Source organism: Lonchura striata, chromosome 31, assembly GCF_050655825.1.
Source record: "Lonchura striata isolate lonStrDom1 chromosome 31, ASM5065582v1, whole genome shotgun sequence".
Taxonomy (NCBI): Eukaryota; Metazoa; Chordata; class Aves; order Passeriformes; family Estrildidae; genus Lonchura; species Lonchura striata.
In genome coordinates, this window is record NC_140733.1 from 8,910,893 (window position 1) to 8,937,646 (window position 26,754).

The 26,754-nt window shown below is 63.1% G+C and overlaps 5 protein-coding genes and 8 non-coding genes across 23 annotated transcripts; 2 read left to right on the forward strand and 11 right to left on the reverse strand.

Annotated features, from left to right (window-relative positions):
* Positions 1-5,266, reverse strand: LOC110478836 (TAF6-like RNA polymerase II p300/CBP-associated factor-associated factor 65 kDa subunit 6L). The gene is made up of 10 exons (XM_077789713.2): positions 5,042-5,266; positions 4,315-4,401; positions 3,641-3,791; positions 3,268-3,318; positions 3,082-3,176; positions 2,910-2,984; positions 2,408-2,628; positions 2,196-2,328; positions 1,475-1,603; positions 1-1,394 (listed from the first exon to the last, which is right to left on the reverse strand). The coding sequence occupies exons 1-10, from the start codon at positions 5,186-5,188 to the stop codon at positions 639-641; spliced, it is 1,845 nt and encodes a 614-aa protein (XP_077645839.1). The 5' UTR covers positions 5,189-5,266; the 3' UTR covers positions 1-638.
* A 118-nt stretch (positions 5,267-5,384) lies between these two features.
* On the forward strand, positions 5,385-11,068 carry LOC146764882 (WD repeat-containing protein 74-like). 3 transcript variants are annotated; one of them, XM_085563925.1, is made up of 11 exons: positions 5,385-5,464; positions 5,970-6,076; positions 6,155-6,276; positions 6,723-6,786; positions 7,238-7,387; positions 7,949-8,050; positions 8,618-8,718; positions 9,014-9,069; positions 9,731-9,817; positions 10,315-10,371; positions 10,452-11,068. In XM_085563925.1, the coding sequence occupies exons 1-11, from the start codon at positions 5,404-5,406 to the stop codon at positions 10,745-10,747; spliced, it is 1,203 nt and encodes a 400-aa protein (XP_085420051.1). In that variant the 5' UTR covers positions 5,385-5,403; the 3' UTR covers positions 10,748-11,068. The 3 variants fall into 3 exon arrangements, with proteins under 3 accessions (XP_085420051.1, XP_085420053.1, XP_085420052.1); XM_085563927.1 differs by having other exon boundaries at positions 9,678-9,817; positions 10,452-10,666; XM_085563926.1 differs by lacking the exon at positions 8,618-8,718 and having other exon boundaries at positions 9,678-9,817.
* LOC146764883 (U2 spliceosomal RNA) lies at positions 11,005-11,195 on the reverse strand. Its single transcript, XR_014950598.1, has one exon. It is a non-coding gene; the product is annotated as a U2 spliceosomal RNA (small nuclear RNA).
* Positions 11,196-12,912: 1,717 nt separating this feature from the next.
* Positions 12,913-13,103, reverse strand: LOC146764884 (U2 spliceosomal RNA). Its single transcript, XR_014950599.1, has one exon. It is a non-coding gene; the product is annotated as a U2 spliceosomal RNA (small nuclear RNA).
* A 1,717-nt stretch (positions 13,104-14,820) lies between these two features.
* Positions 14,821-15,011, reverse strand: LOC146764885 (U2 spliceosomal RNA). Its single transcript, XR_014950600.1, has one exon. It is a non-coding gene; the product is annotated as a U2 spliceosomal RNA (small nuclear RNA).
* Positions 15,012-16,731: 1,720 nt separating this feature from the next.
* On the reverse strand, positions 16,732-16,922 carry LOC146764886 (U2 spliceosomal RNA). The gene has a single exon (XR_014950601.1). It is a non-coding gene; the product is annotated as a U2 spliceosomal RNA (small nuclear RNA).
* A 676-nt stretch (positions 16,923-17,598) lies between these two features.
* Positions 17,599-21,212, reverse strand: LOC146764887 (uncharacterized). Of its 9 annotated transcripts, none has more exons than XR_014950582.1 (9): positions 21,185-21,212; positions 20,808-20,841; positions 20,437-20,458; positions 19,862-19,912; positions 19,162-19,190; positions 18,787-18,896; positions 18,476-18,505; positions 18,000-18,289; positions 17,599-17,657 (listed from the first exon to the last, which is right to left on the reverse strand). XR_014950582.1 is itself a non-coding variant. In XM_085563959.1 (9 exons), the coding sequence occupies exons 3-9, from the start codon at positions 20,446-20,448 to the stop codon at positions 17,627-17,629; spliced, it is 285 nt and encodes a 94-aa protein (XP_085420085.1). In that variant the 5' UTR covers positions 20,449-20,458; positions 20,808-20,841; positions 21,185-21,212; the 3' UTR covers positions 17,599-17,626. The 9 variants fall into 9 exon arrangements, 6 of the variants coding, with proteins under 6 accessions (XP_085420085.1, XP_085420086.1, XP_085420087.1 ...); XM_085563959.1 differs by having other exon boundaries at positions 18,268-18,289; XM_085563960.1 differs by lacking the exon at positions 18,000-18,289.
* On the reverse strand, positions 17,780-17,847 carry LOC146764888 (small nucleolar RNA SNORD31). The gene has a single exon (XR_014950606.1). It is a non-coding gene; the product is annotated as a small nucleolar RNA SNORD31 (small nucleolar RNA).
* Positions 18,974-19,100, reverse strand: LOC146764889 (small nucleolar RNA SNORD22). Its single transcript, XR_014950609.1, has one exon. It is a non-coding gene; the product is annotated as a small nucleolar RNA SNORD22 (small nucleolar RNA).
* On the reverse strand, positions 20,050-20,117 carry LOC146764890 (small nucleolar RNA SNORD31). The gene has a single exon (XR_014950608.1). It is a non-coding gene; the product is annotated as a small nucleolar RNA SNORD31 (small nucleolar RNA).
* Positions 20,680-20,753, reverse strand: LOC146764891 (small nucleolar RNA SNORD26). Its single transcript, XR_014950610.1, has one exon. It is a non-coding gene; the product is annotated as a small nucleolar RNA SNORD26 (small nucleolar RNA).
* A 574-nt stretch (positions 21,213-21,786) lies between the features above and the next one.
* LOC146764892 (ubiquitin-like FUBI-ribosomal protein eS30 fusion protein) lies at positions 21,787-23,968 on the reverse strand. The gene is made up of 5 exons (XM_085563956.1): positions 23,906-23,968; positions 22,425-22,507; positions 22,194-22,338; positions 22,052-22,107; positions 21,787-21,959 (listed from the first exon to the last, which is right to left on the reverse strand). The coding sequence occupies exons 2-5, from the start codon at positions 22,497-22,499 to the stop codon at positions 21,834-21,836; spliced, it is 402 nt and encodes a 133-aa protein (XP_085420082.1). The 5' UTR covers positions 22,500-22,507; positions 23,906-23,968; the 3' UTR covers positions 21,787-21,833.
* A 45-nt stretch (positions 23,969-24,013) lies between these two features.
* Positions 24,014-26,588, forward strand: LOC146764893 (large ribosomal subunit protein mL49-like). Its single transcript, XM_085563953.1, has 4 exons — positions 24,014-24,103; positions 24,769-24,907; positions 25,661-25,782; positions 25,856-26,588. Exons 1-4 carry the CDS (start codon positions 24,038-24,040, stop codon positions 26,000-26,002), a joined length of 474 nt encoding a protein of 157 aa, XP_085420079.1. The 5' UTR covers positions 24,014-24,037; the 3' UTR covers positions 26,003-26,588.
* Positions 26,589-26,754: the final 166 nt, after the last annotated feature.

Genomic DNA, 26,754 nt, shown 5'->3' on the forward strand with positions numbered 1-26,754 from the left:
TGGAAAAATGAGATTTTATTGAGCAGGAGGCACTCAGTGACCCCACTCTGGCCACTGACCACTGACCGCTGGAGCCGCTTACTGACCCCCCACACCATCCACTGACCACTCACAACACTGACTGACCACTGGATCCACCTACTGACCCCCCACACCATCCACTGACCACTGACAACACTGACTGACCACTGGATCCACCTACTGACCCCCCACACCATCCACTGACCACTCACAACACTGACTGACCACTGGATCCACCTACTGACCCCCACACCATCCACTGACCACTGACAACACTGACTGACCACTGGATCCATCTACTGACCCCCCACACCATCCACTGACCACTGACAACACTGACTGACCACTGGATCCACCTACTGACCCCCCACACCATCCACTGCCCACCACACCCTCTGGTGACCACTGGACACCCTTTAATGACCACTCCATGCCCCTTATTGACATTTCACATCATCCACTCACCAACACTCCCTCCACTGACCACTCCACGCCATCCACTGCCCACACACCCTCTCTACTGACCACTGGACACCCTTTATTGCCCACTGCCCAGCACTCACTGACCACCAGGCACCCTTTAATGACCGCCCCGCGCCTGCCGGTGCCCGCGGGGCTCAGAGCAGCAGCAGCAGCGAGTACTCGGCGCGGGGCCAGCGGCGCGGGGCCCGCCCGGTCCGGCCGATCATCGGCAGCCGCTGCGCGTACCGGGAGCCGAGCGCGGCCGCGGGCGGCTGCGGGAAGCTGGTCTGGAAGCGGCGCCCGGGGCAGCGCCGCCCGGTCTGGCGGCCCGCGATCACGAAGCTGAAGCGGGGAGGGCCCCGCGGGGCGAAGCGGCACTTGTGGAACACGTCCCGAGCGCCGGGCCGGTGCCCGGCGGGGGCGCGGGGGGCGCCGCGGGGCCGGGGCGGCGGGCCCGGGGCTCGGTGCAGCGCGGGGCGCTCCGGGCGCGGCGGGGCCGGCTCCTCGTCCCGCGGGCTCACCGTGGCGTTGGTCAGCTGCGGCATTTTGCGGGCGGCTCCTTCGGCCGGCGGCTCTTTGCGGGCGCCCTCGGCCGCGCCCGGGGGGCTCGGGGGGTCGGCGGGGGCGCCGGTGCCGAAGCGGGCGGCGAGGCTGTCCCCGAAGAAGTCGTAGAGCTCGCGGTACATGTCCCGCAGTGACGGCGACGACGAGGAGGAGGAGGAGGAGGAGGAGGAGGAGGAGGAGGAGGAGGAGGAGGATGCGGCGGCGGCGCCCCCCGGTAACAACGGGCGGCCCAAGCCCAGCTCGGGGAGGGGGTCAAGGCCGGGGGGGCTGTGCCGGGGGGACCCCTCGGGACCCCCAAATCCCGGGGCTTGCTGAGCCTTGGCCTTCAGCAGCCGCTCCACGGCGACCTGGGGGGGTCAGAGGGATCTAAGGGGGGTTAAGGGGTACGGGACCCCCCCACCCCCCAAAAACGACCCCCCGGCCTCACCAGGATGGCGCCGTAGACTTTGTGGCCGTCAGCCTTGACCTGGGCGTTGGACACGGAGTAATCGTCCAGCACGGCCTGGAGGTTCGGCCAGTACGTGGGGAGGTGGGGGTACAGCACCCGCTCCACCGCCTGCGGGATGGGGGCACGGTCTGGGACCCCCCCGAACCCAAAATCCTGACCAGGAACCCCCCCTGACCCCACAAACCACCCCATGGAACTCCCCAAACCAGTACAGGGGGAGGTGGGGGTACAGCAACTGCTCCACCACCTGCGGGATGGGGGGCACGGTCTGGGACCCTCCCCTGAACCCTAAATTCCCCCTGGACCCCCAAAACCCCCCATAGCACCCTCACAGACCCCCCCAAACCCCCTTTAGACCCCTCCATGGACACCTCTGAGCCCTCCGAAACTCCCTTGAGACCCCCCCAGGACTCCCTTAGGCACCTTTCAGACCCCTCAAAACCTCCTTGAGAGCTCCCCAAACTATTCTGCGATCCTCCAAAACCCTCTCTCACCCCCTAGAACCCCCTCAAGACCCCCAAACCCCCTCAGGACCCCCCTAAACCCCCTTTAGACTCCTCTTGGCCCCCCCAAATCCCCCTTAGACACCCCTAGACACCTTTTGGACCCCCCCAAACCCCCTTGAAACCCCCCCAAAAAACCCCTCAGGAGCCTCCAAACCCTCTCTCACCCCCCAAAACCCCCTCAAGACCCCCCAAACCTTCCAGCCCAGCGCGTGCAGCCCCACCACGGCGCCGTAGTGGGAGCAGAGCGGCCGCACGGGATCGGCCAGAACCTTCTGCAGCGAGAGCAGGATCTGCTGGTAGAGCCCCCGCACCAGCTCCCCGTGGCTCCTGCGGGCACAGGCGGGCACTGAGCCCCCGGGGCACCCCCGGGACACCCCCAAACCCCCCCCGGGAGCCCCCCGCCCACCAGAAGATGCGGCCCAGCAGCATGGCGGCGTAGTCGCGCAGCGTCCAGTGGTCGTTGAGGGGGTTGATGGAGGCGGCCAGCGGCTCCAGCACGCAGTAGAGCACCGAGGCCACCAGGCTGCCCACGTAGGAGCCCAGGCTCAGGAACGGGTTCTGCAGGAGGCTCCGCGCCAGCTGCAGCAGCCGGCTCAGCTGCTCCAGGTCGTGGCTCACGGATTTCACCTGGAGCAGGTGGGGGAAGGTGGCAGGGAGAGTTTGGGGAGGGGCTCCAGGGATAGCCTGGCTTAGTTCAGCTCAGCTCAGCAACTTTCAGCAGCCTCTGGAGACCCCCAGGACCACCAAACTCACCCCAGACCACCTTGGGACCCCCCAAATCCCTTGGGAACCCTCAGGGACCCCCCCCAAACTCACCCCAAACACCCCCAGGACCCCCCAAACTCACCCGATCCCCCCCAGGACCCCCCAAACTCACCCCAAACCCCCCCAGGACCCCCCAGACTGACCCCGCTGACCACGTAGACGAAGTAGGGCAGCAGCGCGGCGATTTTGGGGTTGCTCTGGAGGTCCTGCAGAGCCACCTGAGGGGGGAGGGGGGACACGGGGGGTGGGGGGGTCAGGCCGGCTTGGGGGGAGGGGCAGCCGCCCCCCCAGGGGGTCCCCAGCCCCCCCACCCACCTTCATGAGCTGGGGGTCGTCGCCCAGCACGGCGCGGGTGACGTGCTGGTAGTACTTGAGGAGGTCATCGCTGAGCGAGGAGACGGCGCTGGGCACTGCGGGGGGGTACCCCAAAAAATAAACCCCACTGGGGGGCTTAGGGGGTCTGGGGAGGGGTCTTGGGGATCTCAGGGGGTCGTTCCTGACCTGTTCCCTGCGGCTCCAGGTTCCCTTTGCCATCCAGGTAGGAGACGTGCACTGTAGGAGAGAGGGGTGAGACCCCCGCCCCACCGGGGAGGGCTGGGCAGGTCCCAGGGGGAAATTCGGGGATCCCAGGGGGAGATTCGGGGGTCCAGAGAACATTTTGGGGTCCCAGGATGATTTGGAGCCCCAGGATATTTTGGGTTCCCAGGAGGATTTGGGGTGCCAAGAGGATTTGGGGTCCCAGGAGAATCTGGGGTGCCAGGATGATTCTGGGGTTCCCAGGATGATTTTGGGTCCTGGGATGATTTCGGGGTCCCAGGATGATTTTGGGGGTCCCAGAGGATATTTTGGGGTCCCGGGGGATTTGGGGTGCCACCTCGGACAGCGGTCTCAGCGCAGCCCTTGGGGATGTTGGTGGCCAGCGCCAGCTCCAGCAGATTCACCTCGCGGTCCTCGGGGAAGAACAAATCCCCCTCACGGAGCGGCCGGAACGGCAGCGAGTCCTGGGAGCCACAGCCACACACGGCCTGGGGACAGTGAGGGGACATTGGGACATTGGGGACAGTGAGGGGACATTGGGGACAGTGAGGGGACATTGGGGACAGTGAGGGGACATTGGGGACATTGGGGACAGTGAGGGGACATTGGGGACAGGCCTGGGAGCCACAGCCACACACAGCCTGGGGACAGTGAGGGGACATTGGGGACAATGAGGGGACATTGGGGACATTGGGGACAGAGTCCTGGGAGCCACAGCCACACACGGCCTGGGGACAGGGGACATTGGGGACAGTGAGGGGACATTGGGGACAGTGAGGGGACATTGGGGACAGTGGGAGCACTCCTGAGAATTTGAGGACACTGCAGGGATTTGGCACAGCCCCGATGCTCCCAGTGCCACCAGTGTCCCCCCAGTGTCCCAAATATCCCCAGTGTCCCCAGTCCCCCCCAGTGTCCCCAGTGTCCCCAGTGTCCCCAAAGTCCCCAGTGTCCCCAAAGTCCCCAGTGTCCCCAGTCCCCCCCAGTGTCCCCAGTGTCCCCAGTCCTCACCTCGACGTTGCTCCAGCGCAGGGCTCGGTTGAAATCCTCCACGGTGAGGCGGCGCCGCCGCGTGTGCTTGAGGAACTGCGAGCTGTTCTGGGAGCGGGGACGGGACAACGGGAACGAGGAAAAGGAAACGGGAACGGAACCGTCACCAAGAGCGAGACCGGCATGGGGAACCGCTCCCGGGATGGCACCGGAACCGCTGGGCGGGACCGGGAGCATCAGCGGCAGCGGGGCCGGGATTGCCCGCGAGTCTCCCCGGTAACCCCGGTACTCCCGGTACTCCCGGTACCTGCGTGGCCTCCCGCAGCCGGTAGCCCCGGTACCCCCGGTACTCCCGGTACCTGCGTGGCCTCCCGCAGCCGGTAGCCCCGGTACCCCCGGTACCTGCGTGGCCTCCCGCAGCCGGTAGCCCCGGTACTCCCGGTACTCCCGGTACCTGCGTGGCCTCCCGCAGCCGGTAGCCCCGGTACTCCCGGTACCTGCGTGGCCTCCCGCAGCCGGTACCCCCGGTACTCCCGGTACCTGCGTGGCCTCCCGCAGCCGGTACCCCCGGTACTCCCGGTACTCCCGGTACCTGCGTGGCCTCCCGCAGCCGGTAGCCCCGGTACTCCCGGTACCCCCGGTACCTGCGTGGCCTCCCGCAGCCGGTACCCCCGGTACCCCCGGTACTCCCGGTACCTGCGTGGCCTCCCGCAGCCGGTAGCCCCGGTACTCCCGGTACCCCCGGTACCTGCGTGGCCTCCCGCAGCCGGTAGCACACGTCCTCGGCCAGCAGCGCCGCCACCTCGTCGCTGAGCTCGAGGCCGGCGCTCTCGGCCATGAGCCGCACCGAGTCCCGGGGCAGCTCCACGAAGCGCCGCTCCTCCCGCTCCGCCATGGCGGGGCCGGCCACGCCCACGGGGGCGGGGCATGCAAATCAGCCCGCCTGAAGCGCGCCGGGAACGTCGCGGAATGGGCGTGGTTATGCAAATGAGAACCGCGCGGGGCGTGCCGGGAGCAGCACCCCTCAACCCCCGGAACTTTTGTGCCCGGAACGGTCCCGCCGCGCTCGCGGTTCCCGCGCCGGAAGGGCCGGGGGGGGGGGCTGCCAAGATGGCGGCGCCCACGCGGTTGTGCCACGTCTGGGTGGGGGCCGAGACCGGAGCCCTGAAAGGTGGGGGGGGCCCGGGGGGGGTCCTGGGGGGCTCGGGGGGATCAGGGGGAGCCCTCAGGGGGGATCTCGGGGAACCGGGAGGGACCTTCGGGGGTCCCGGGGCTGGCCGGGAAGGTCCCGGGGGTTTGGGGGGGGGGGACACGGGGGGGTTTGGAGGGGATTTTGGGGGTCCCGGGGGTTTAGGGTGGGGTCGGGAGGGTTTTGGGGGCCGCGGGGGGGGGTCCCGGGACGATCCTGAGGGTCTGGGGGGGGGTCCTGGCAGTTTGGGGGAGGGGAACGCGGGTTTGGGGGAGTCGCGGGGGTTGTGGGGGGACTTTGGGGGTCCCGGGGGGGGTCTTGGGACTTTCGGGGTGACTCTGGAAGTCTTGGGGGGGGCGGTCCTGGTTGTTTGGGGGGATCCCGGGGCGGTTCCTGATGTTCCGGGGGTTTCTGGGGGTCCCGGGGGGGGCTCCTGGCGGTTTTGGGGGGTCCCGCGGGGGTCTCCAAGCCCCCCGTGCCCCCCCAGGGGTGAACCTGCAGCGCAGAGAGGCCTGGAACCACGCGGGGGGGGAGGGGCTGAGCCGGGCCCGGGGGGTCTCAGCGCTGGCCTGGGGGGACCCGGCCCAGAGCGAGGTGAGTCGGGGGTCCCGGGGGCAGGGGGGGGTCTGGGGAGGGGTCTGGGGGTGTCCTGAACCCCCCGAACCCCCCCAGGTGCTGGTGGGGGCCCTGGATCGCTCCGTCAGCGTTTTCAGCACCGAGAAGGGAAAATTCACCGGGGGGCGGCTCTGCCCGGGGGGGGGCGGCGCCTTCTGCGGCCTCGGGGTGCTCGGCAGGTACGGGGGGTTTGGGGGGGTCTGGGGGTGCTCAGCAGGTACGGGGGGTTTGGGGGGGATCCTGGGGGGGTTTGGGGGGATCCTGGGGGGTTTGGGGGGATCCTGGGGGGGGTTTGGGGGGTCTGGGGGGTTTGAGGGGATCCTGGGGGGGGTTTGGGGGGGTCTGGGGGTGCTCAGCAGGTACCAGGGGTTTGGGGGGGGTTGGGAGAGATTTGGGGGAGTCTGGGGGGGGGTCTGGGGGCTTTGAGGGGGGGTCTGGGGGCACCCAGGGGATCCCTGAAGGGTCTTTGGGGCATCTTGGGGAGGGTTCAGGGGTTCTGGGGGGGTTCCAGAGGGGTTTTGGGGTGTCCAGGGATTCCCTGAAGGGTTTTTGGGGGGTGGGGGATGGGCCAGAGGTGCTAGGGGGGGGTCCCCAAGACCCCCTGAGCCCCCCAAAATCCCCCCAGCTCCGTGGTCACGGCGGTGGAGTCGGGGCTGGTCCGGGTCTGGGGGGAGCAGGAGACTGAGGAGGTGAGTGAGGGGGTCTGGGGGGGATTTTGGGGTCACCCCAAGACCCCTCCTCAATCCCAGCCCCTTTTGGGACCTGGGGGTGGGGTCGGATGTGCCAAAAATGGGTGTTTTGGGGGGTTTTGGGGTGGTTTTAGGAGGGTTTGGGGGTTCCTGGAGGGTTTTGGGGTGACCCCTCCCCGTTCCCAGCCCCTGTGGAAGCTGCAGGTGGAGCTGTGCCAGAATTGGGGATTTTGGGGCAATTTGGGGTGGGGTTTTAGGGTTTTTTAAGAGGGTTTCGGGTGGTTTTTTGGGATTTTAGGAAAGTTTGGGGTGTTTTTGTTGGGCATTTTTGGGTTTTTAGGAGGGTTTGGGGTGGTTTTTTGGGGGTTTTTGTCGGGATTTGAGCAGGGTTTGGGGTGTGGGTATTTTGGGGGTCCCTGGGGGATTTTGGGGTGACCCCGGTGCCCCCCAGCCCCTGCAGGAGCTGCAGGCGGGGCCGGGGCTGTGCCGGATGCGCCAGGACCCGGCGCGGCCGCACGTGGTGGCCACGGGGGGGAAGGAGAACGGGCTCAAGGTGTGGGACCTGCAGCGGCCCCAGGAGCCCCTGTTCCGTGCCAAGAACGTGAGTCAGCCCCAAAAACAACCCCAAAATACCCCCAAAATACCCCAGAAACAATCCCAGAACCGCCCCAAGAACACCCCAAAAACAACCCCAAAAACGCACCAGGGCCACATTGAAAGCAACCCAAAAAATACCCCAAAACCACTACAAAAATAACCCCAAAAACAACCCCAAAATACCCCAGAACCACCCCAAAAACGCCCCCAAAACAGCCCAAAAACAATCCCAAAAAACCCCCCCAAAACAACCCCAGAAACACCCCAGAACTGCTCCAAAAATAACCTCAAAAACAACCCCAAAACCAACTCCACAACCACCTTGGAACCACCCGAATTGCCCCCAAATGTCCCAAATTGTTCCAAGTTTTCCCCAGATTTCCCAGATTACCCCCAAATGTCCAAGATTGTCCTCATATTGTCCCAGATTGTCCCTAAAGGTCCGAAATTGCCCCCAAATTGTCCTCAAAGGTCCCAAATTGTCCCCAAACATCCTCAAACTGTCCCTAAATGTCCCCAAAATTCCGGAATTGTCCCCAAAATTCCGGAATTGTCCCCACACCAGGTGAGGAACGATTGGCTGGATTTGCGCGTCCCCGTCTGGGACCGGGACCTGCAGTTCCTGCCCGGGTCCCAGCGGATCGTCACCTGCACCGGGCACGGCCAGGTGAGGACACCTGGGGGGCACCTGGGGGGGCACGGCCAGGTGAGGACACCTGGGGTCATCTGGGGGGGCACGGCCAGGTGAGGACACCTGGGGGCACCTGGGGTCACCTGGGGGGGCACGAACAGGTGAGGACACCTGGGGTCACCTGCACCGGGCACGGCCAGGTGAGGACACCTGGGGTCACCTGGGGGTCACCTGGGGGGGCACGGCCAGGTGAGGACACCTGGGGTCACCTGCACCGGGCACGGCCAGGTGAGGACACCTGGGGGCACCTGGGGTCACCTGGGGGGGCACGAACAGGTGAGGACACCTGGGGTCACCTGCACCGGGCACGGCCAGGTGAGGACACCTGGGGTCACCTGGGGTCACCTGGGGGGGCACGGCCAGGTGAGGGCACCTGGGGGGCACCTGGGGTTATTTGGGGGGGCACGGCCAGGTGAGGACACCTGGGGTCATCTGGGGTCACCTGGGGGGGCACGGCCAGGTGAGGACACCTGGGGTTATTTGGGGGGGCACGGCCAGGTGAGGACACCTGGCCTCACCCGCTGCCCCCCTCACCTGTGCCAGGTGCGTCTCTACGACCCCTCCTCGCCCCGGCGCCGCCCGGTGCTCGATGCCACCTTCGGGGAGGCGCCGCTGACGGCGCTGGCGCTGCCCGCCGGGGACACGTCAGTGCCGGGGGGCCTGGGGGGGTTTTTGGGGGGGTTTTTAGGGGATTTTGGGGGGTCCTGGGGGATTCTGGGGGAATTTTGGGGGGGTTTGTGGGGCGTCCTGAGGGAATTTTTGAGGGTCCTAAGAGGATTTAGGGTGGCTTTGGGAGGCCTTGGGCGGGATTTAGATATTCACTAAGTGACCTGGGGAGGGGGATTTGGGTGCCCAAGGTGAATTCAGGGTGCTGGGGATGAATTTGGGGTGCCTGGGGGGGTCCTGCTGCCCCCCCAGCCCCATTTCCCCCCTCCCCAGCTCGGTGGTCGTGGGCAGCGCCCGGGGGGACGTGGCCGTGATCGACCTGCGCAAAGGTGAGGGGGGTTTGGGGGTCCGGGGGAGATTTTTGGGGGGTCCCGGGAGGATCTGGGAGTCCTGGTTGGATTTGAGGGGGTCTTGGTGGGGATTTTGGGGAATCCCAGGGGGATTTTGGGGAATCCCAGGGGTTGGTGACCCCGTGACCCCCCCGTGCCTGCAGGGCGGGTGCTGCGGGCACTGAAGGGGATTTGGGGGGGTCCTGGTGGGATTTTTGGGGGTCCTGGCAGGATTTTGGGGGGGTCCTGGGGCTCTCTGACCCCCGTGCCCGCAGGGCGGGTGCTGCGGGCACTGAAGGGGATTTGGGGGGGTCCTGGTGGGATTTTTGGGGGTCCTGGCAGGATTTTGGGGGGGTCCTGGGGCTCTCTGACCCCCGTGCCCGCAGGGCGGGTGCTGCGGGCACTGAAGGGGATTTGGGGGGGTCCTGGTGGGATTTTTGGGGGTCCTGGCAGGATTTTGGGGGGGTCCTGGGGCTCTCTGACCCCCGTGCCCGCAGGGCAGGTGCTGCGGGCACTGAAGGGGATTTGGGGGGGTCCTGGTGGGATTTTTGGGGGTCCTGGCAGGATTTTGGGGGGGTCCTGGGGCTCTCTGACCCCCGTGCCCGCAGGGCGGGTGCTGCGGGCACTGAAGGGTTTCGCGGGGGGGGTCCGGGGGCTGCAGTGCCACCCCCACCTGCCCCTGGTGGCCTCGGTGGGCCTCGATCGCTTCCTGCGCCTGCACGGCCTCGACGGGCGCCTGCAGCACAAGGTGGGCACCCCCAAACTGCCAGACCCCCCCTAAAACACCCCAAAACTCCTGGGAACCCCTAAACCCCTCCCCAATCCCCTCAACCACCTCCAAACCCCCTTGAAACTCTGGAGACCTCCCCCTAAACCACCCCGAAACTCCTGGGACCCCCCCCAAAACCCCCCTGAGCCACCCCCAAACTACTTGGGAACCCCAGAGTCCCCCAAAATCTCCTGAGACCCACTCAAAACACCCCTGGGACCACCCCAACCCTTCCCAGGACACCCTGAGACCCCCGAAACACCCCCCAAAATCCCCTGGGACCTCCCCCAAACCTCCCCCCAAAACTCCTCCAGGACCTGCCCAAACTCCTGAGATTGACCCCAAAACCTTCCAACACCCCCCCAAAAAAATCTCAGAAAAAAACCCCCAAAAAAACCAAAATAAAACCCAAAAAAACCCCCACAAAACCCAAAACCTTTTCCAAAAATCCCTTGTGGCTCCTCAAACACCCCCAGGTGTACCTGAAGTCGCGCCTCACCTGCCTTCTGCTGAACTCCCACCTGGACTGGGAGGTGAGACCCCCACCCCGGGCGGGTTTTGGGGGGCTGGGGGTGCCCCCCACCTCTGTAACCCCCCGTTTATCCCTCCCCAGGCACAGGAGGAGCCCCCTCCCCAAAAAGGGGTGAAGGACGAGGAGGGGGACGAGCTCTGGGACGCTCTGGAGTCCATCCCCACCCCCAGGAAGGGCAAGAAAAGGAAAATTTCGGGGGTTTGAGGGGTCCTGGGACCCCCCAAAAACCTCCCCCCACTGTAAATAACGTCCAAAATGGGAGAAATAAACGGAATTTTGGAGCTTTTGCAAAAAAATATATGGAATTTTGTGAGAAGTTTGGGCTGGGGTGGGTGGGGAGAGCGCAAAAGAATTTGGGGAGTGTCCGAATTTTTTAACGCCACTCCTCAAAAGTTTAGCCTCGCCCCTTGGGGCTGAATAATTTGGTTAAGTAGCACCGCAGTAATTAGGAGGATTTCATCTGGGTTTGATGGAATTGGGAGTGATTAATTAAGCTGTGGTAATTCATTAAATCTGGGTGCGCTGTTTCAGCACGGTTTCAGAAGTTCTGGATCTGCTTGTGAACGTGCTAAAGGCAACGCCACAGACCCGCGGTTGTGATCATCTCATCTGCTGTTCACCGACACAGGACCCCGAGGGGTGCACCGTTCCCGGAGGCACTGCAATACCGGCACGATGCGCGGAGCGGAGGGAGCAAGCTCCGGGTCCAACTCCCGAGCCCAAAAATCCGTTTAATATGAAGTCCTCTCATCGAGGACGTATCAGATATTAAACTGATAAGAACAGATACTACACTTGATCTTAGCCAAAAGGCCGAGAAGCGATACCGGACCCCGCACCGGCACCGCGCCGGCCCCGCACCGGCCCCGCCCGCACCTCACGGACACCCCCGCGCCGCCGCCGCCCCGCCCGGCCCCGCTCCCGGCCGCCTTCCCCGCCCCGTCCCGCGCTTCCCTCCCGGGTTCCGCACGCACCGGCCCCAAAAATCCCGAAAATGTCCCAAAAAATCCTCCCAGAATGCACTGCGCGGGTGGCGACTCAGGAAATGTGCATAACCGCGCCTCTTTATTCAAATAGCATCGCATTGTGGGTTTATAGCCCCGCCCATCGCGGTTTTTCCCGCCTCGCATCGTGATTGGTCGCCCGCGCCGGTTTATTTGCATTCGCCGCGCCTCCTTTCCAGCCGGCGGGTGATTAGCATAACCCCGCCTCCCGTCTCTAATAGGGTAATTCCGCCCGCTCATTTGCATTCGCCCCGCCCCCGCCGCTGCCGCCATTGCGGTCCCGCGTTCCCCTCAAGGCGCTCGGGGCTGGGCGGCAGCGGGACCCCAAAAGCCCCAAATCGGCCCCTCCTGACCCAAATCCCGAACCCCGAACCCCGAAACGGCTCCGAGCGCCCCAAAACCTGTCCCGGGTGCGTGTGGGGGGGTCGGGGACCCCTTCCAGATCCGGGGGGAGTCCGAATCCCCCCCGGGGCAGCGGGGTGTCCCCGGGCTCACCGGGAGGGTGACAGGGGGTGACACCCGCGGGGTCCCGACGGGGCTGGGGGGGATCCCCCAAATTCCACCCCTGCCCCAAAACGCGGGGGTCCCGGGGTTTTCGGGGTGCCACCCACTCGGTTCCCCCGGGATGCGCCGCTCCCGGCCGCCTTCCCCGCCCCATCCCGCGCTTCCCTCCCGGGTCCGGCACCCTACGACCCCTAAAATCCCAAAAATCTCCCAAAAAATGCTCCCAACATGCATTGGGCGGCTGTGAGGGAGTTCAGTGAATGTGCATAGCCTCGCCCCTTTATGCAAATAAACACGCAGTGTTGTTTTATAGCCCCGCCCACCCCATTTTTCCCTCCTCGCATGGTGATTGGCCGATTGCGCCTCTTTATTTGCATTGGCCCCGCCTCGTTTCCAGCCGGCTGGTGATTAGCATAACCCCGCCTCTCGTCTCTAATAGGGAAATTCCGCCCGCTCATTTGCATTCGCCCCACCGCCGCCGCTGCCGCCATTGGGGTCCCGCGTTCCCCTCAAGGCGCTCGGGGCTGGGCGGCAGCGGGACCCCAAAAGCCCCAAATCGGCCCCTCCTGACCCAAATCGCGAACTCCGAACCCCGAAACGGCTCCGAGCGCCCCAAAACCGGTCCCGGGTGCGTGTGGGGGGGTCGGGGACCCCTTCCAGATCCGGGGGGAGCTCGAATCCCCCCCGGGGCACCGGGGTGTCCCCGGGCTCACCGGGAGGGTGACAGGGGGTGACACCCGCGGGGTCCCGACGGGGCTGGGGGGATCCCCCAATTTCCATCCCTGCCCCAAACACGCGGGGGTCCCGGGGTCTGTGGGGTGCCGTCCCTCGGTTCCCCGGGATGTCCCCGTCGGCTGGGGGTGACACCAAGGGACAATCGCGATGGAATCACGATCGTGAGTTTGCACCGTGTGACGCTCCCGGCGGGCGCGCCGCTCCCGGAGGCGCCGCGATCCCGGGACGCTGCGGCTGCTGCCGCCGCAGAGCCGCGCCCGAACCATCTCCTCATCTGCTGTTCACCGGCACAGGTCCCCGAGGGGTGCACCGTTCCCGGAGGCACTGCAATACCGGCACGATGCGCGGAGCGGAGGGAGCAAGCTCCGGGTCCAACTCCCGAGCCCAAAAATCCGTTTAATATGAAGTCCTCTCATCGAGGACGTATCAGATATTAAACTGATAAGAACAGATACTACACTTGATCTTAGCCAAAAGGCCGAGAAGCGATACCGGGCCCCGCACCGGCCCCGCGCCGGCCCCGCACCGGCCCCGCCCGCACCTCACAGACACCCCCGCGCCGCCGCCGCCCCGCCCGGCCCCGCTCCCGGCCGCCTTCCCGGCTCCGTCCCGCGCTTCCCTCCCGCGCTTCTCACACACCGACCCCAAAAATCCCGAAAATGTCCCAAAAAATCCTCCCAGAATGCACTGCGCGGGTGGCGACTCAGGAAATGTGCATAACCGCGCCTCTTTATTCAAATAGCATCGCATAGTGGGTTTATAGCCCCGCCCATCGCGGTTTTTCCCGCCTCGCATCGTGATTGGCCGACCGCGCCGCTTTATTTGCATTCGCCCCGCCTCGTTTCCAGCCGGCTGGTGATTAGCATAACCCCGCCTCTCGTCTCTAATAGGGTAATTTCGCCCGCTCATTTGCATTCGCCCCGCCGCCGCCGCTGCCGCCATTGGGGTCCCGCGTTCCCCTCAAGGCGCTCGGGGCTGGGCGGCAGCGGGACCCCAAAAGCCCCAAATCGGCTCCTCCTGACCCAAATCGCGAACCCCGAACCCCGAAACGGCTCCGAGCGCCCCAAAACCGGTCCCGGGTGCGTGGGGGGGGGTCGGGGACCCCTTCCAGATCCGGGGGGAGCCCGAATCCCCCCCGGGCACCGGCGTGTCCCCGGGCTCACCGGGAGGTTGACAGGGGGTGACACCCGCGGGGTCCCGACGGGGCTGGGGGGGATCCCCCAAATTCCACCCCTGCCGCAAAACGCGGGGGTCCCGGGGTTTTCGGGGTGCCACCCACTCGGTTCCCCCGGGATGCGCCGCTCCCGGCCGCCTTCCCCGCCCCATCCCGCGCTTCCCTCCCGGGTCCGGGACACTACGACCCCTAAAATCCCAAAAATCTCCCAAAAAATGCTCCCAACATGCATTGCGCGGCTGTGAGGGTATTCAGTGAATGTGCATAGCCTCGCCCCTTTATGCAAATAAACACGCAGTGTTGTTTTATAGCCCCGCCCACCCCATTTTTCCCTCCTCGCATGGTGATTGGCCGATTGCGCCCCTTTATTTGCATTGGCCCCGCCTCGTTTCCAGCCGGCGGATGATTATCATAACCCCGCCTCTCGTCTCTAATAGGGAAATTCCGCCCGCTCATTTGCATTCGCCCCCCCCCCGCCGCTGCCGCCATTGGGGTCCCGCGTTCCCCTCAAGGCGCTCGGGGCTGGGGGGCAGCGGGACCCCAAAAGCCCCAAATCGGCCCCTCCTGACCCAAATCCCGAACCCCGAACCCCGAAACGGCTCCGAGCGCCCCAAAACCTGTCCCGGGTGCGTGTGGGGGGGTCGGGGACCCCTTCCAGATCCGGGGGGAGCCCGAATCCCCCCCGGGGCAGCGGGGTGTCCCCGGGCTCACCGGGAGGGTGACAGGGGGTGACACCCGCGGGGTCCCGACGGGGCTGGGGGGGATCCCCCAAATTCCACCGCTGCCCAAAACACGCGGGGGTCCCGGGGTCTGTGGGGTGCGGCCCCTCGGTTCCCCGGGATGTCCCCGTCGGCTGGGGGTGACACCAAGGGACAATCGCGATGGAATCGCGACCGTGAGTTTGCACCGTGTGACGCTCCCGGCGGGCGCGCCGCTCCCGGAGGCGCCGCGATCCCGGGACGCTGCGGCTGCCGCCGCCGCAGAGCCCCGCCCGAACCATCTCCTCATCTGCTGTTCACCGGCACAGGTCCCCGAGGGGTGCACCGTTCCCGGAGGCACTGCAATACCGGCACGATGCGCGGAGCGGAGGGAGCAAGCTCCGGGTCCAACTCCCGAGCCCAAAAATCCGTTTAATATGAAGTCCTCTCATCGAGGACGTATCAGATATTAAACTGATAAGAACAGATACTACACTTGATCTTAGCCAAAAGGCCGAGAAGCGATACCGGACCCCGCTCCGGCCCCGCCCGGCCCCGCACCGGCCCCGCCCGCACCTCACGGACACCCCCGCGCCGCCGCCGCCCCGCCCGGCCCCGCTCCCGGCCGCCTTCCCCGCCCCGTCCCGCGCTTCCCTCCCGGGTTCCGCACGCACCGGCCCCGAAAATCCCGAAAATGTCCCCAAAAAATCCTCCCAGCATGCACTGCGCGGGTGGAGTCTCAGGAAATGTGCATAACCGCGCCTCTTTATTCAAATAGCATCGCATAGTGGGTTTATAGCCCCGCCCATCGCGGTTTTTCCCGCCTCGCATCGTGATTGGCCGACCGCGCCGCTTTATTTGCATTCGCCCCGCCTCGTTTCCAGCCGGCGGATGATTAGCATAACCCCGCCTCTCGTCTCTAATAGGGTAATTTCGCCCGCTCATTTGCATTCTCCCCGCCGCCGCCGCTGCCGCCATTGGGGTCCCGCGTTCCCCTCAAGGCGCTCGGGGCTGGGCGGCAGCGGGACCCCAAAAGCCCCAAATCGGCCCCTCCTGACCCAAATCCCGAACCCCGAACCCCGAAACGGCTCCGAGCGCCCCAAAACCTGTCCCGGGTGCGTGTGGGGGGGTCGGGGACCCCTTCCAGATCCGGGGGGACCCCGAATCCCCCCCGGGGCACCGGGGTGTCCTCCAGCTCACCGGGAGGGTGACAGGGGGTGACACCCGCGGGGTCCCGACGGGGCTGGGGGGGATCCCCCAAATTCCATCCCTGCCCCAAAACGCGGGGGTCCCGGGGTCTGTGGGGTGCCGCCCCTCGGTTCCCCCGCGCCCGCCCCGCTCCCGGCCGCCTTCCCCGTCCCATCCCGCGCTTCCCTCCCGGGTCCGGCACCTTGCGACCCCTAAAATCCCAAAAATCTCCCAAAAAATGCTCCCAATATGCATTGCGCGGCTGTGCGGAAGTTCAGTGAATGTGCATAGCCCCGCCCCTTTATGCAAATAAACTTGCAGTCTTGTTTTATAGCCCCGCCCACACCATTATTCCCGCCTCGCATGGTGATTGGCCGATTGCGCCCCTTTATTTGCATTGGCCCCGCCTCGTTTCCAGCCGGCTGGTGATTAGCATAACCCCGCCTCTCGTCTCTAATAGGGTAATTCCGCCCGCTCATTTGCATTCTCCCCGCCTCGCCGCTGCCGCCATTGGGGTCCCGCGTTCCCCTCAAGGCGCTCGGGGCTGGGCGGCAGCGGGACCCCAAAAGCCCCAAATCGGCCCCTCCTGACCCAAATCCCGAACCCCGAAACCCGAAACGGCTCCGAGCGCCCCAAAACCTGTCCCGGGTGCGTGTGGGGGGGGTCGGGGATCCCTCCAAGATCCGGGGGGAGCCCGAATCCCCCCCGGGGCAGCGGGGTGTCCCCGGGCTCACCGGGAGGGTGACAGGGGGTGACACCCGCGGGGTCCCGACGGGGCTGGGGGGGATCCCCCAAATTCCATCCCTGCCCGAAACACGCGGGGGTCCCGGGGTCTGTGGGGTGCCGCCCCCTCGGTTCCCCCGGGATGTCCCCGTCGGCTGGGGGTGACACCAAGGGACAATCGCGATGGAATCACGATCGTGAGTTTCCACCGTGTGACGCTCCCGGCGGGCGCGCCGCTCCCGGAGGTGCCGCGATCCCGGGACGCGGCGGCTGCTGCCGCCGCAGAGCCGCGCCCGAACCATCTCCTCATCTGCTGTTCACCGACACAGGTCCCCGAGGGGTGCACCGTTCCCGGAGGCACTGCAATACCGGCACGATGCGCGGAGCGGAGGGAGCAAGCTCCGGGTCCAACTCCCGAGCCCAAAAATCCGTTTAATATGAAGTCCTCTCATCGAGGACGTATCAGATATTAAACTGATAAGAACAGATACTACACTTGATCTTAGCCAAAAGGCCGAGAAGCGATACCGGACCCCGCCCCGGCCCCGCGCCGGCCCCGCACCGGCCCCGCCCGCACCTCACGGACACCCCCGCGCCGCCGCCGCCCCGCCCGGCCCCGCTCCCGGCCGCCTTACCCGCCCCGTCCCGCGCTTCCCTCCCGCGCTTCTCACACACCGACCCCAAAAATCCCGAAAATCTCCCCAAATTTATGCTCCCATGATGCTCTTGGCTGAACATTGTGATTTAATTTGCATTGTCCCGCCTTGTTAATTTACATAACACCGCCTTTCACCTGCGCTTAGAAGCCCCGCCCCACCGCGTTCCACTGGTGATGTGATTGGACGATCGAGCACCTCGATTTGCATGCCCTGCCCCTTATTTGCCATGACGCCAACGCAATTAGCATATAATCATTCTCATTTGCATAGAACACCCCCCAGCAGGCCCCCACGGTGACGCCGCGGGTTTGGGGGAGCTTTGGGAGGCTCCCCTCCATGCCCGGGGGGTTTTGGGGCACAGGAGACCTGGAAATTATCAAAATCATCTAAATCACCCAAAAAATGAGTTTAAATTCGGAATTTTGGCTTCCTGAGATGTTTTTGTAGCCTTTAAAAGCATAGAGGGGCTCAGGTGCGACCCCCCTCCGCAATTCCCTCACCCTCAGTCCCTCCTCCCCAAATAAGAAACAAGCACAAATTCAATGTTTTTAACAAAAACAGCAGTTTTTATTTATGTTGGTAGAACTTCCACGATCCAAGAACTGCAGGAAGAAATTCAAGTGTTACAAGGTTTCAAACTCCTCAAAAATCACCCAAAATCTGTTCCGAACCCAGGAGACCCCCAAGCCCCCATTGGGACCCCCCAAAACCCCCGGGGTCCCCCAGAGCCTCAGGGGGAACCACTCAGTCACAGGGCTCAGTCTGGGGCGGTATCGCCTCATCCTTGGCAGGGAGACCCCAAAAACACCCCAAATCTCCCCTAAATCCCAAAATCCTGTCCCCCAAATCCCTCCTGCCAAACCCCCAGAGGCCCCTCACCATCCCAAAATCCTTTCCTCAAAAATCCCCCCAAAATCTTCTCCCCAAACCTCAAAGTTCCTCACCACAAAGTCTTCTCTTCACAGCCCCAAATCCTTTCTCCACTCTCGAAAATCCCTCTCCACACCCTAAATCCCGAAATCAACTCTCAAAATCCCAAATCTCCTCCCCAAACCTCAAAATGGTTTTGTAAATCCCAAATCCCTTCTCCACAAAATAGAATTTGAAACCCACACCCCAAATCCGCTCTCCAAAGCTCAAAATCTGAAATCCCAAATCCCTCCCAACACCCCAAATCTCCTCCCCGCTCCCCAAAATCCCCCCCAGGCTCACCTGAGCCCCGCTCCTGCCGCACCTGTGGGACAGCAGGGGGGGAGGGGCTTTAGGGCGCCCCCTCCCCCCCAGGACCCCCCCGGGGACCCCCACCCCAATTTTTCAGGTGTTCAGGTGTTTTCAGGGGAGTCAAAGTGAGCTAGTGACATCATCACCAAAACTGGGGCTGTGATGTCATGGGTCAGGCCACACCCCCTCATTTACATACCTGGCTCCAGGTGTGTCCTGGGATTGTCACCTGCAGGGAGGGGACACAAGGGGGGTCAGGGGGGTTCTCGGGGAATTTGGGGACCCCATAAGGGGGAAAAGCCCCCCCGGGTCAGGCCTGGGGTTGTCAGCAGCAGCTTCAGCCGAACGAGATTCATGAGGTCATCACCCCTGGGGGGCTTCCACACCCCAAAATCACCAGGAAAGCCCCAAATTTACCCCAAATCGTCCCTGCAGGGGTCACCCCAATGGGGGTCCCAGCCCAGGGACCCCCACCCCAGTGAACAATTCCCCCTCCAGGTGAGGATTTACTTGGGATCTTCTCAGGATTCACAGACTGGCTCCAAAACCCCCCAAATTCCCCTCTGGGGGTTGGGGTCCCCCAACTATGGACCCCCGAGGGGGCAGGACTGGGTTGGACCCTGGAACGGAAACAGGGGAGGGTCAGTGTGAGTTCTGACACCCAAAATCCCACAGAATCCCCCCAAATCCCTGCAGGCCCCCTCAGACCGTCCCTGCTGGGACTCTCTGTCCTCCTCTCCCCCCGGGGGCTCCAGGGGGTTCCACCTTTGCAGGTCCTGGGCCCAGCCGGGGGGGTCAGACACGTGGGGGTTTCCTCATGGGGGGCCTGGGACCCCCAAACCCACCCAGGACCCCCCAAACCCACCCTGGACCCCCAGCTCTCACCTGCCCACAGGGATCCGCAGCTCCCGAGGCTGTGGAGGAAATTGGGGGGCTCAGGGGGGGTCGGAGCCCCGCAGGGGGGTGCAGCCCCCTCCCCAAATCCGATCAGGGCTTTGGTAACTCAGAGCTGCCATCGGACTCAGCCTCCAGCTCAGGGTCTCATCGCTTCGGACTGGGGGGTCGGGGGATTCTGGGGGGGCTTGGGGGGGCTCTGACCTGAGGGGGGGCTCTTTGTGGTCACTTCATGGTGGCCCAAGACCTATCCCACTGTAAAATACAAATTAATTATGTTTATTTAATTAAATTTCTATTATTTAGGTAATTCGGGGGGGGGGCTCAGTGTGATGGTTTTGAAATTGGGGAGGGATTTTGGGGGGGCTCTGACCTGAGGTGGGCTCGTGGTGGTCACTTCATGGTGGCCCCAGGGTCACCTCTGCTGCTCTCCCACTGCGAAACATCAATGGACGGTGGTGATTAATTAATTAAATCGAATTAAACAATTAATTAGTTAGTTGCGGGGCCCGGCCCAGCTGCTCTCAGCGCTCACGTGGCATCAGGGCCCCTCAGCCATATGCTTGTCATTGTCACTCCTCACAGAACAGCCAAAAATGTGGGGGACCCCAAAATCTGCACCCCAAAATCGGGGGGCTCTGAGGGAGATAGAAATTCTTCATTTCCCCCCCGTAAAAAAAGGGGGGCTCACCTGGGGAGGGGCCATGGGGAACCCATGCATGAGCATTCCAAAATCGAAGAGCTACAAGAAAAAATTCAAGGGTTAAAAATCCTCACACTCCTTTAGATCCCCCCAAAAATCCTTCCATGACCCAAAACTCACACAAAGACCCCCAGACCCCCATTGGTGACCCCCCCAAAACTCCCCTGGGGTCACCCAGAGCCTCAGGGGGAACCACTCAGTCACAGGGCTCAGTCTGGGGCGGTATCGCCTCATCCTCGGCAGGGGAGACCCCAAAAAAACCCCAAAATCCCCTCGCCAAAACCCCAATGGCCCCTCCAGCATCCGAAAATCCCCTCCTCAAAACCCCCTAAAATCTCATCCCCAAACCCCAAAAACCCCCTAAAATCTCCACCCCAAATCCCCAAAACCCAAAAATTCCAAACCCCAAAATCCCCTTAAATATCAAAATCTTCTCTCAAAATCCCAAATCTCCTCCCCAAATCCCCCAATACTGTCTTTTAAAATCCCAAATCGTCTCCCAAAACTCTACCCCACAAACCAAAATTTGAAACCCCACATCCCCTCTGCAAATCCCCACTCACCTGCGCCCCCATGGCTCATGCCCTGAGAACAAGGAAAAATCCATTAAAATACTAATTTTAACCAAGCAGGTTCTTATATCGAGTTGAAATTTAAAGCCCAGGCTGAGGATCTAGAGTGGATCTAAACTTCTACACGTGGTTTTAACTCTTGGAAAGGGTTAAACACCCCCAATGTGGGTCCGATCCCCTCCAGAAGGGTTTTAAACCTCCCCACAAGAGATCTGACTCCTTTTTTCGGTCAGTGCCACTCAGAATGTTCCAGAAGCTTCTCCACTGCCCCATCAGCAAGAGAGAGTTCATGGGGATCATCCCCGCAGCACTGCTGCCCGCTCTGCCCCGAAACCTGATTTATTAAACACTAAATTACTCACCTCAGGCACAAGCTCCATTTCATGGGTAACAACACTAGAATGGAAACAAAAAAATAAAGCGTTAGAAACAAAATATATTACAATGATAGGGCAGCCAACCCCCAGGCAGGACGAGCCCTCAGAGAATTCGAAATTCTTCACCGCGCCATCAGCACAGGTCTGTGACAGGCTCATCCCCGAGCAGGCCCTGGGGCAGGCGCGGGGCCCTCATGGAGCCCCTCAGGGACGGACACAGCGGCTGAAGCGTGAGGGGATCAGCGCCGGGGGAGCTCCAGGCTGCTCCCCACCAGCCAGGGGAGAGGGAGCGGATTATGGAAGCCGCCACACCCCCCTGCTAGCCCCTCACAACCCCTCAGCGCGATGAAATCACAACGCACCCCAGCCCACCGCTGCCAGGACAAAATGGCCGCGGCGCCGCCTGGCGGGCGCTTAAATAGCGCGCGGGGCATGCCGGGAAAGGGGGCGGGGCGGGAGCGCGGCGCGGCGGAAAAGGCGCGAAAAGGCGCGAGGGGCGCCCCCTGGCGGCTGAGGCCGGGGGAGGTTTGGTTCGGCCGGAATCCGTTCGGTAATTTCCGGCAGCGCTCCGAAGGGTTCGGAGCCATCAATTAATTCTCATGGCGGCTTTTCTGCTCCGCGCTCCTCCAATCGGGTGTTTCCGGCTGGTTTCGTGGATCCCTCGGGTGTTTCCGTCGCCGCTCGGCTCCTCAGCCCCGCCCACCGCCGCGCTCGGGTGTTTCCGGCACCGCTCGGCTCTCTCCGCCTCCCCAGTAGAGAATCATTCCCCAGATAGAGTCTTCTCATTAGCAGCCTCCAAATTAAGGCTCATTAAGCTCCTCTCTCTAATTACCAGCCCCATCAGCTGCTCGGGAACCCCTATGAACCCCTTCTAGGCCAGCTTCACTCCCAAACCACGCGGAACGCTTCACAACCAACTTTAAAACAAAGTTCAAAAACCCCAGTAAAACACACAAAAATCTCGTAAAGCCCCAAAATGCTGGGAATTGATCCCAAATTCCTTTATTGGCCTCAGGAGTTGGCGTTGGGACCCTTCTTCTTGCCGAAGGTGGGCACGACATTGACGAAGCGCCGGTTGTACTGCATGCGCCGCTTGGCCCGCCCTGTCTTCTTCTTCTTCTTCTCCTGCTTGGCCACCTGGTTAAATACGGGGGGGTCAGGGGGGTCCCCAAACCCCTGGCGGGATCCCCAAACCCCCTCAAGCCGGGGGGAGCCCCCTCAGCGCTCACCTTGGGGGTCTGGCCCCTCACTTTGCCGGCGCGGGCGAGCGAGCCGTGCACCTTACCTGGGGGAAGGAAGAAAATGGGGGTGTTGGGGGGGGTCGTTTTGTTAATTAACACCCCGGTAATTAGCGGCCCCCCCCGGAATTACCTCCCAGCAGGCGCGTGGAGAGGTCCAGGGTGGTGAATTCGGGGAGGGGGCTCTGCCCCAGCACGGCCTCATCGTCCAGGGGGGTCCCGGCGTGCAGCAGCAGCTGCTCCTCGGCGGGGATCCCCGAAAGCTCGGCCACCCTCTCCTGGGGAGGGGGGCAGAGAGAGGGGGTCAGCACCCCAAAATCAGGGTGGGATTGGGGAATGGGACAGCCCGAATTTGGGGGCTCACCTTGATCTGGGCGAGGGTCTCGGAGCCGGAGAGCTCGAGGGTGAGGAGGGTCTGGCCGCGGATGAAGAGCTGCATGGTGGCGGCTGGGGAGGGGGGGATTAGGCGGTGAGGGGGGTCCCCAAAACCCAAAAATGGGGGGGAACCCCCTGGGAATGGGGGCAGATCAGGGGAAGGGAGGGAGCTGAGGGAGGAGTGGTTTGGGGGTGATTCGAGGGTTATTTTTTGGGAGGTGAGTGGTGGCTTTTGGGGGTGACAGGAGTAGATATTGGGGGCTGTGGCAGTTTTGAGGTGTTTCTGGGGGGCTGTGGCTGTTTTGGATGGGATTGTGGCAGTTTTGGGGTGTTTCTGGGGGATTATGGCTGTTTTGGGGTGTGTTCTGGGGTACTTCTGGCTGGTTTGGGTGGGATCATGGCAGTTTTGGGTGTTTCTGGCTATTTTGGGTTGTTTCTGGGGGGCTGTGGCAGTTCTGGGGTGTTTCTGGGGGACTATGGCTGTTTTGGGGTGTGTTCTGGGGTACTTCTGGCTGGTTTGGGTGGGATCATGGCAGTTTTGGGGTGTTTCTGGGGGGCTGTGGCAGTTTTGGGGTGTTTTTGGCAGTTTTGGGGTGTGTCCTGGGGTGTTTCTGGTTCTTTTGGGTGGAATCCTGTCACTTTTGGGAGCGTTTTCCAGTACTTCTCCCACCCCCCGGACTTTGTCACCTGGCCGGGGGCCATGGGGACAAAGGGCCGTGCCGGGGGTGGGGACACACTGGGGGTCACCGGCAGCACCCTTGGGTGCCCCCCACCCTCAGAGCTGCCCCCCAACGACCCCTCAAGGCCTCGAGGGCCCGCCCTTCACCCCCAAACCTTTGCAGCCCCCTCAGAACCCCCCCAAACCCCCTCCAGAGCCTTCCCAGCTGCTCCTGCAGCCCCCCCAAATCCCCAATAACCCTCCAGACCCCCCCACACCTGAATCCCCCTCAGAGCTCCCCAAACACCTCCCCAGACCCCCAAACACCCCCCAATCCCACAAAAGATGCCCCCAAACTCCTCCAGAAAGCCTCTCCACCACAAACCCCCTCAGGATCCTTCCCTGAACCCCTCCCGCCCCCAGCAACGCCCCCGTGAGCCCCTCCAGAACCTCCACAACGCTGCCCCCCACCTCAAACCCCCTCAGAGCCGCCACAAGCCCTCCCCGGAGCCCCCAGAGCCCTGAGATCCCCCCGAATTCCCGGCCCGGAGCCCCCAGAGCCCTGAGATCCCCCCCAGAGCCCTGAGATCCCCCCCAGAGCCCTGAGATCCCCCCGAATTCCCGGCCCGGAGCCCCCAGAGCCCTGAGATCCCCCCGAATTCCCGGCCCGGAGCCCCCAGAGCCCTGAGATCCCCCCCAGAGCCCTGAGATCCCCCCCAGAGCCCTGAGATCCCCCCGAATTCCCGGCCCGGAGCCCCCAGAGCCCTGAGATCCCCCCCAGTTCCCGCCCGGCGCCCCCGGCCCGGCCCCACCTCAGCGGCTCCCTCAGGGCAGCGAGCGCGTGCGCGGGGAGCGCGCTGACGTCACGTGCGCGCGCTGACGTCACGTACGTGCGCGCTGACGTCACGCGGCGGGAAGGCGGAGGGGAAGAAGGAGGAGCCAAGATGGCGGCGCTGGCGGCGCTGGGCCGGAGGCTGCGGGCGCTGGGCCGGGGGCTCAGGGGGGTGCAGGTACCCTGGGGCGGGGGTTTGGGGTGGGAGGGGTTCGCTGGGGAGGTGTGAGGGGGGAATTGGAGTGCGGGGTTTGAGGGGTGAAGGGGGATTGGAGCCTGAGGGGAAACTGGGGAGGGAGGCAGGGTTTGGGGAAAGAAACTGAGGGGGGGAATGCAGAGGGGAGATTTGGGGGGTTCCTAAAAAGGGAGAGGGGAACTGGGGGTTTCGAGGTGGAGAAATGGGGGAGGGCGATTTGGGGGTCTCAGGGATTTTCGGGGGAGGTCTCTCAGGGATTTTTGGGGGGTCTCTCAGGGATTTTTGGGGGTCCCTCAGGGATTTTTGGGGGTCTCTCAGGGATTTTGGGGGGTCTCTCAGGGATTTTTCGGGGAGGTCTCTCAGGGATTTTGGGGGGTCTCTCAGGGATTTTGGGGGTCTTTCAGGGATTTTTGGGGGGTCTCTCAGGGATTTTTGGGGGGTCTCTCAGGGATTTTTGGGGGAGGTCTCTCAGGGATTTTTGGGGGGGTCTCTCAGGGATTTTTGGGGGTCTTTCAGGGATTTTTGGGGGAGGTCTCAGGGATTTTTGGGGGTCTCTCAGGGATTTTTCGGGGAGGTCTCTCAGGGATTTTTGGGGGGGTCTCTCAGGGATTTTTGGGGGGTCTCTCAGGGATTTTTGGGTCCCACAGACCCCGGCCAGGCCCCCCAGCTATCAGGAGTCCACGGCTGAATTTGGGTTCGTGGAGCGGCTGCTGCCCCCCAGCCGCGTCCCTGAGCCCCCCCCGCACCCCAAATACCCGACCCCGTCCGGCTGGAGCCCCCCCGCAGGTCGGTAATTACCCGGGCTCATTAGCTGGGGGTAATTAGCGCTGGGGGTAATTAGAGGGGGTGATTTACCCCGAAGCAAGAGTCACCGGGGTTCTTTATCAGTTAATTTATCCTGGGGGAGCTTCATGACTTTGTGGGAGGTGTTTAATTACCTTGGGGGGCTTAATTACCTTGGGAGCTTGTTAATTACCCCCGTGTGGTGTTAATTACCCTGGGGTTAATTACCCAAAACACTCTCTTCAAGAGGGAATCATCTCAGCCCAAAGAGCAAAGAAGATTTATTTACCCCAAAGTGAATTGGGCCGGGGTGGGTTGCATTTCTTTGGGGGGGGGGGGGGGGGGGGGGTGTTAATTACCCCCAGACAGTGTTAATTATTCCTTGGTGGGTATTAATCACCCCAGGGAGGGCTCCAAAATATTTCCTTGAAGGAGAAATTAGTGAATACCAAACTACGCAGAGAAGTGAATTTAGGCGTGGTGGCTGTTAATTCACTTGGAGGGGTGTTAATTACCCCCAGATGCTGTTAATTACTCTAGGGGGATGTTAATTACCCCTTGTCGAGTGTTAATTACCCCTTGGTGAGTATTAATTACCCCGGGGAGGGCTCCAAAATACTTCCTTGAAGGAGAAATTAGTGAATACCAAACTGTGCAGTGAAGCGAATTTAGGCGCAGTGAAATGAATTTAGGCGGGGTGGCTGTTAATTACCCCCGGGGGATGTTAATTACCCCCGGGGGTGTTAATTGCTGCAGGGCCCCCCCCAGAGCTGCCCTATTTCGTGCGGCGCTCGCGCCTGCACAACCTGCCCGTGTACGAGGGGCAGCGGCAGGGCCGGCGCCTGACGGAGCTGCGCCACATCCACGGCGACATCTGGGTGAGTCGGGGGAGGTTTTGGGGGTCCCCGGGGGTCCTGGGGGGCTCCCCCTGACCCCCGCGACGCCCCCCAGGCGCTGCAGCGGGACCTGAGCGCGTTCCTGGGCTCCCTGGGGGTCCCCGAGGTGCCGGCGCAGGTGAACGAGGTGACGGCGACGCTGCGGCTCCGCGGGCACTGGGGGCCGCAGGTGCGGCAGTGGCTGCTCCAGACGGGCTTCTAGAGACCCCAAAATCTGCCCGGGGGACCCCAAAACTGCTGCAGGACTCCAAAATCTGCCCAGGGGATCCCAAAGCCTGCCCGGGATCTGCTGGGATTCGGCTGGAGCATCCCGAAATGGAGCCTGGGCAGCGCAACAGCTCCTGGGGGCACCTTCAGATCCACCTGGAGCACCCCAAAATCAGCTTGGGGCACCTCCAGATCCACCTTGGCACCCTAAGATCTGTTTGGGGCATCCCCAGATCCACCTGGAGCACCCCAAAATCAGTTTGGGGCACCTCCAGATCCACCTAGAGCAGCCCAAAATCTCTTGGGAGCAGCTCAAAATTCACAGGGAGCCTTGGAATCCACCTGGGCACCTCCAAATTCACCTGGAGCACCCCAAAATCTGCCTGAAGCTGCTGGGGACAGCCACAAATCCCTCTGGAGCACCCCAAAACCTGCTGGGGGTACCTCAAAATCCACACTGGGGTTCCAAAATCCACCTGGGCCACCCCAAAACCCACAGAGAGGATCTCAAAATCCACCTTGGGGTAGCCCAAAATCTGCTGGAAGCTGCCCCAAAACAGAATAAAGGCCTCATAAATGAGGGTAACTCCTCACAGCCTCTTTATTTACAATGCCCACCCCCCAAATTTTGGGGAGGGGTCCCCCAGTCTGTGCAGGGGCGTGGGGAGTGGCTGCAGCACCAGGGGCTCTGGTGGCCACCGGGGCTGGAGCTGTGCTGGGGAGGGATAAAAGGGGAGGGGGATCAGC

What these genes read in the sequence shown, in the direction of transcription:
- LOC110478836 (XM_077789713.2), bottom strand. Translation starts at nt 5,188, where the DNA reads ATGGCGGAGCGGGAGGAGCGGCGCTTCGTGGAGCTGCCCCGGGACTCG. An exon ending in CGCTGAGACCGCTGTCCGAG is followed by an intron (nt 3,319 to 3,640) that starts GTGGCACCCCAA and finishes TCTCTCCTACAG; the next exon opens with TGCACGTCTCCTACCTGGAT. An exon ending in ACGACCCCCAGCTCATGAAG is followed by an intron (nt 2,985 to 3,081) that starts GTGGGTGGGGGG and finishes CTCCCCCCTCAG; the next exon opens with GTGGCTCTGCAGGACCTCCA.
- LOC146764882 (XM_085563925.1), top strand. Translation starts at nt 5,404, where the DNA reads ATGGCGGCGCCCACGCGGTTGTGCCACGTCTGGGTGGGGGCCGAGACC. An exon ending in GGCCTCGGGGTGCTCGGCAG is followed by an intron (nt 6,277 to 6,722) that starts GTACGGGGGGTT and finishes AAATCCCCCCAG; the next exon opens with CTCCGTGGTCACGGCGGTGG. An exon ending in GGGAGCAGGAGACTGAGGAG is followed by an intron (nt 6,787 to 7,237) that starts GTGAGTGAGGGG and finishes GGTGCCCCCCAG; the next exon opens with CCCCTGCAGGAGCTGCAGGC.
- LOC146764887 (XM_085563957.1), bottom strand. An exon ending in TCCCCATGGCCCCTCCCCAG is followed by an intron (nt 19,191 to 19,861) that starts GTGAGCCCCCCT and finishes TTTCCTCCACAG; the next exon opens with CCTCGGGAGCTGCGGATCCC. An exon ending in CTGCGGATCCCTGTGGGCAG is followed by an intron (nt 18,897 to 19,161) that starts GTGAGAGCTGGG and finishes TTTCCGTTCCAG; the next exon opens with GGTCCAACCCAGTCCTGCCC.
- LOC146764892 (XM_085563956.1), bottom strand. Translation starts at nt 22,499, where the DNA reads ATGCAGCTCTTCATCCGCGGCCAGACCCTCCTCACCCTCGAGCTCTCC. An exon ending in CTCCACGCGCCTGCTGGGAG is followed by an intron (nt 22,108 to 22,193) that starts GTAATTCCGGGG and finishes TCCTTCCCCCAG; the next exon opens with GTAAGGTGCACGGCTCGCTC. An exon ending in TGAGGGGCCAGACCCCCAAG is followed by an intron (nt 21,960 to 22,051) that starts GTGAGCGCTGAG and finishes GTATTTAACCAG; the next exon opens with GTGGCCAAGCAGGAGAAGAA.
- LOC146764893 (XM_085563953.1), top strand. Translation starts at nt 24,038, where the DNA reads ATGGCGGCGCTGGCGGCGCTGGGCCGGAGGCTGCGGGCGCTGGGCCGG. An exon ending in GGGGGCTCAGGGGGGTGCAG is followed by an intron (nt 24,104 to 24,768) that starts GTACCCTGGGGC and finishes TGGGTCCCACAG; the next exon opens with ACCCCGGCCAGGCCCCCCAG. An exon ending in CGGCTGGAGCCCCCCCGCAG is followed by an intron (nt 24,908 to 25,660) that starts GTCGGTAATTAC and finishes TAATTGCTGCAG; the next exon opens with GGCCCCCCCCAGAGCTGCCC.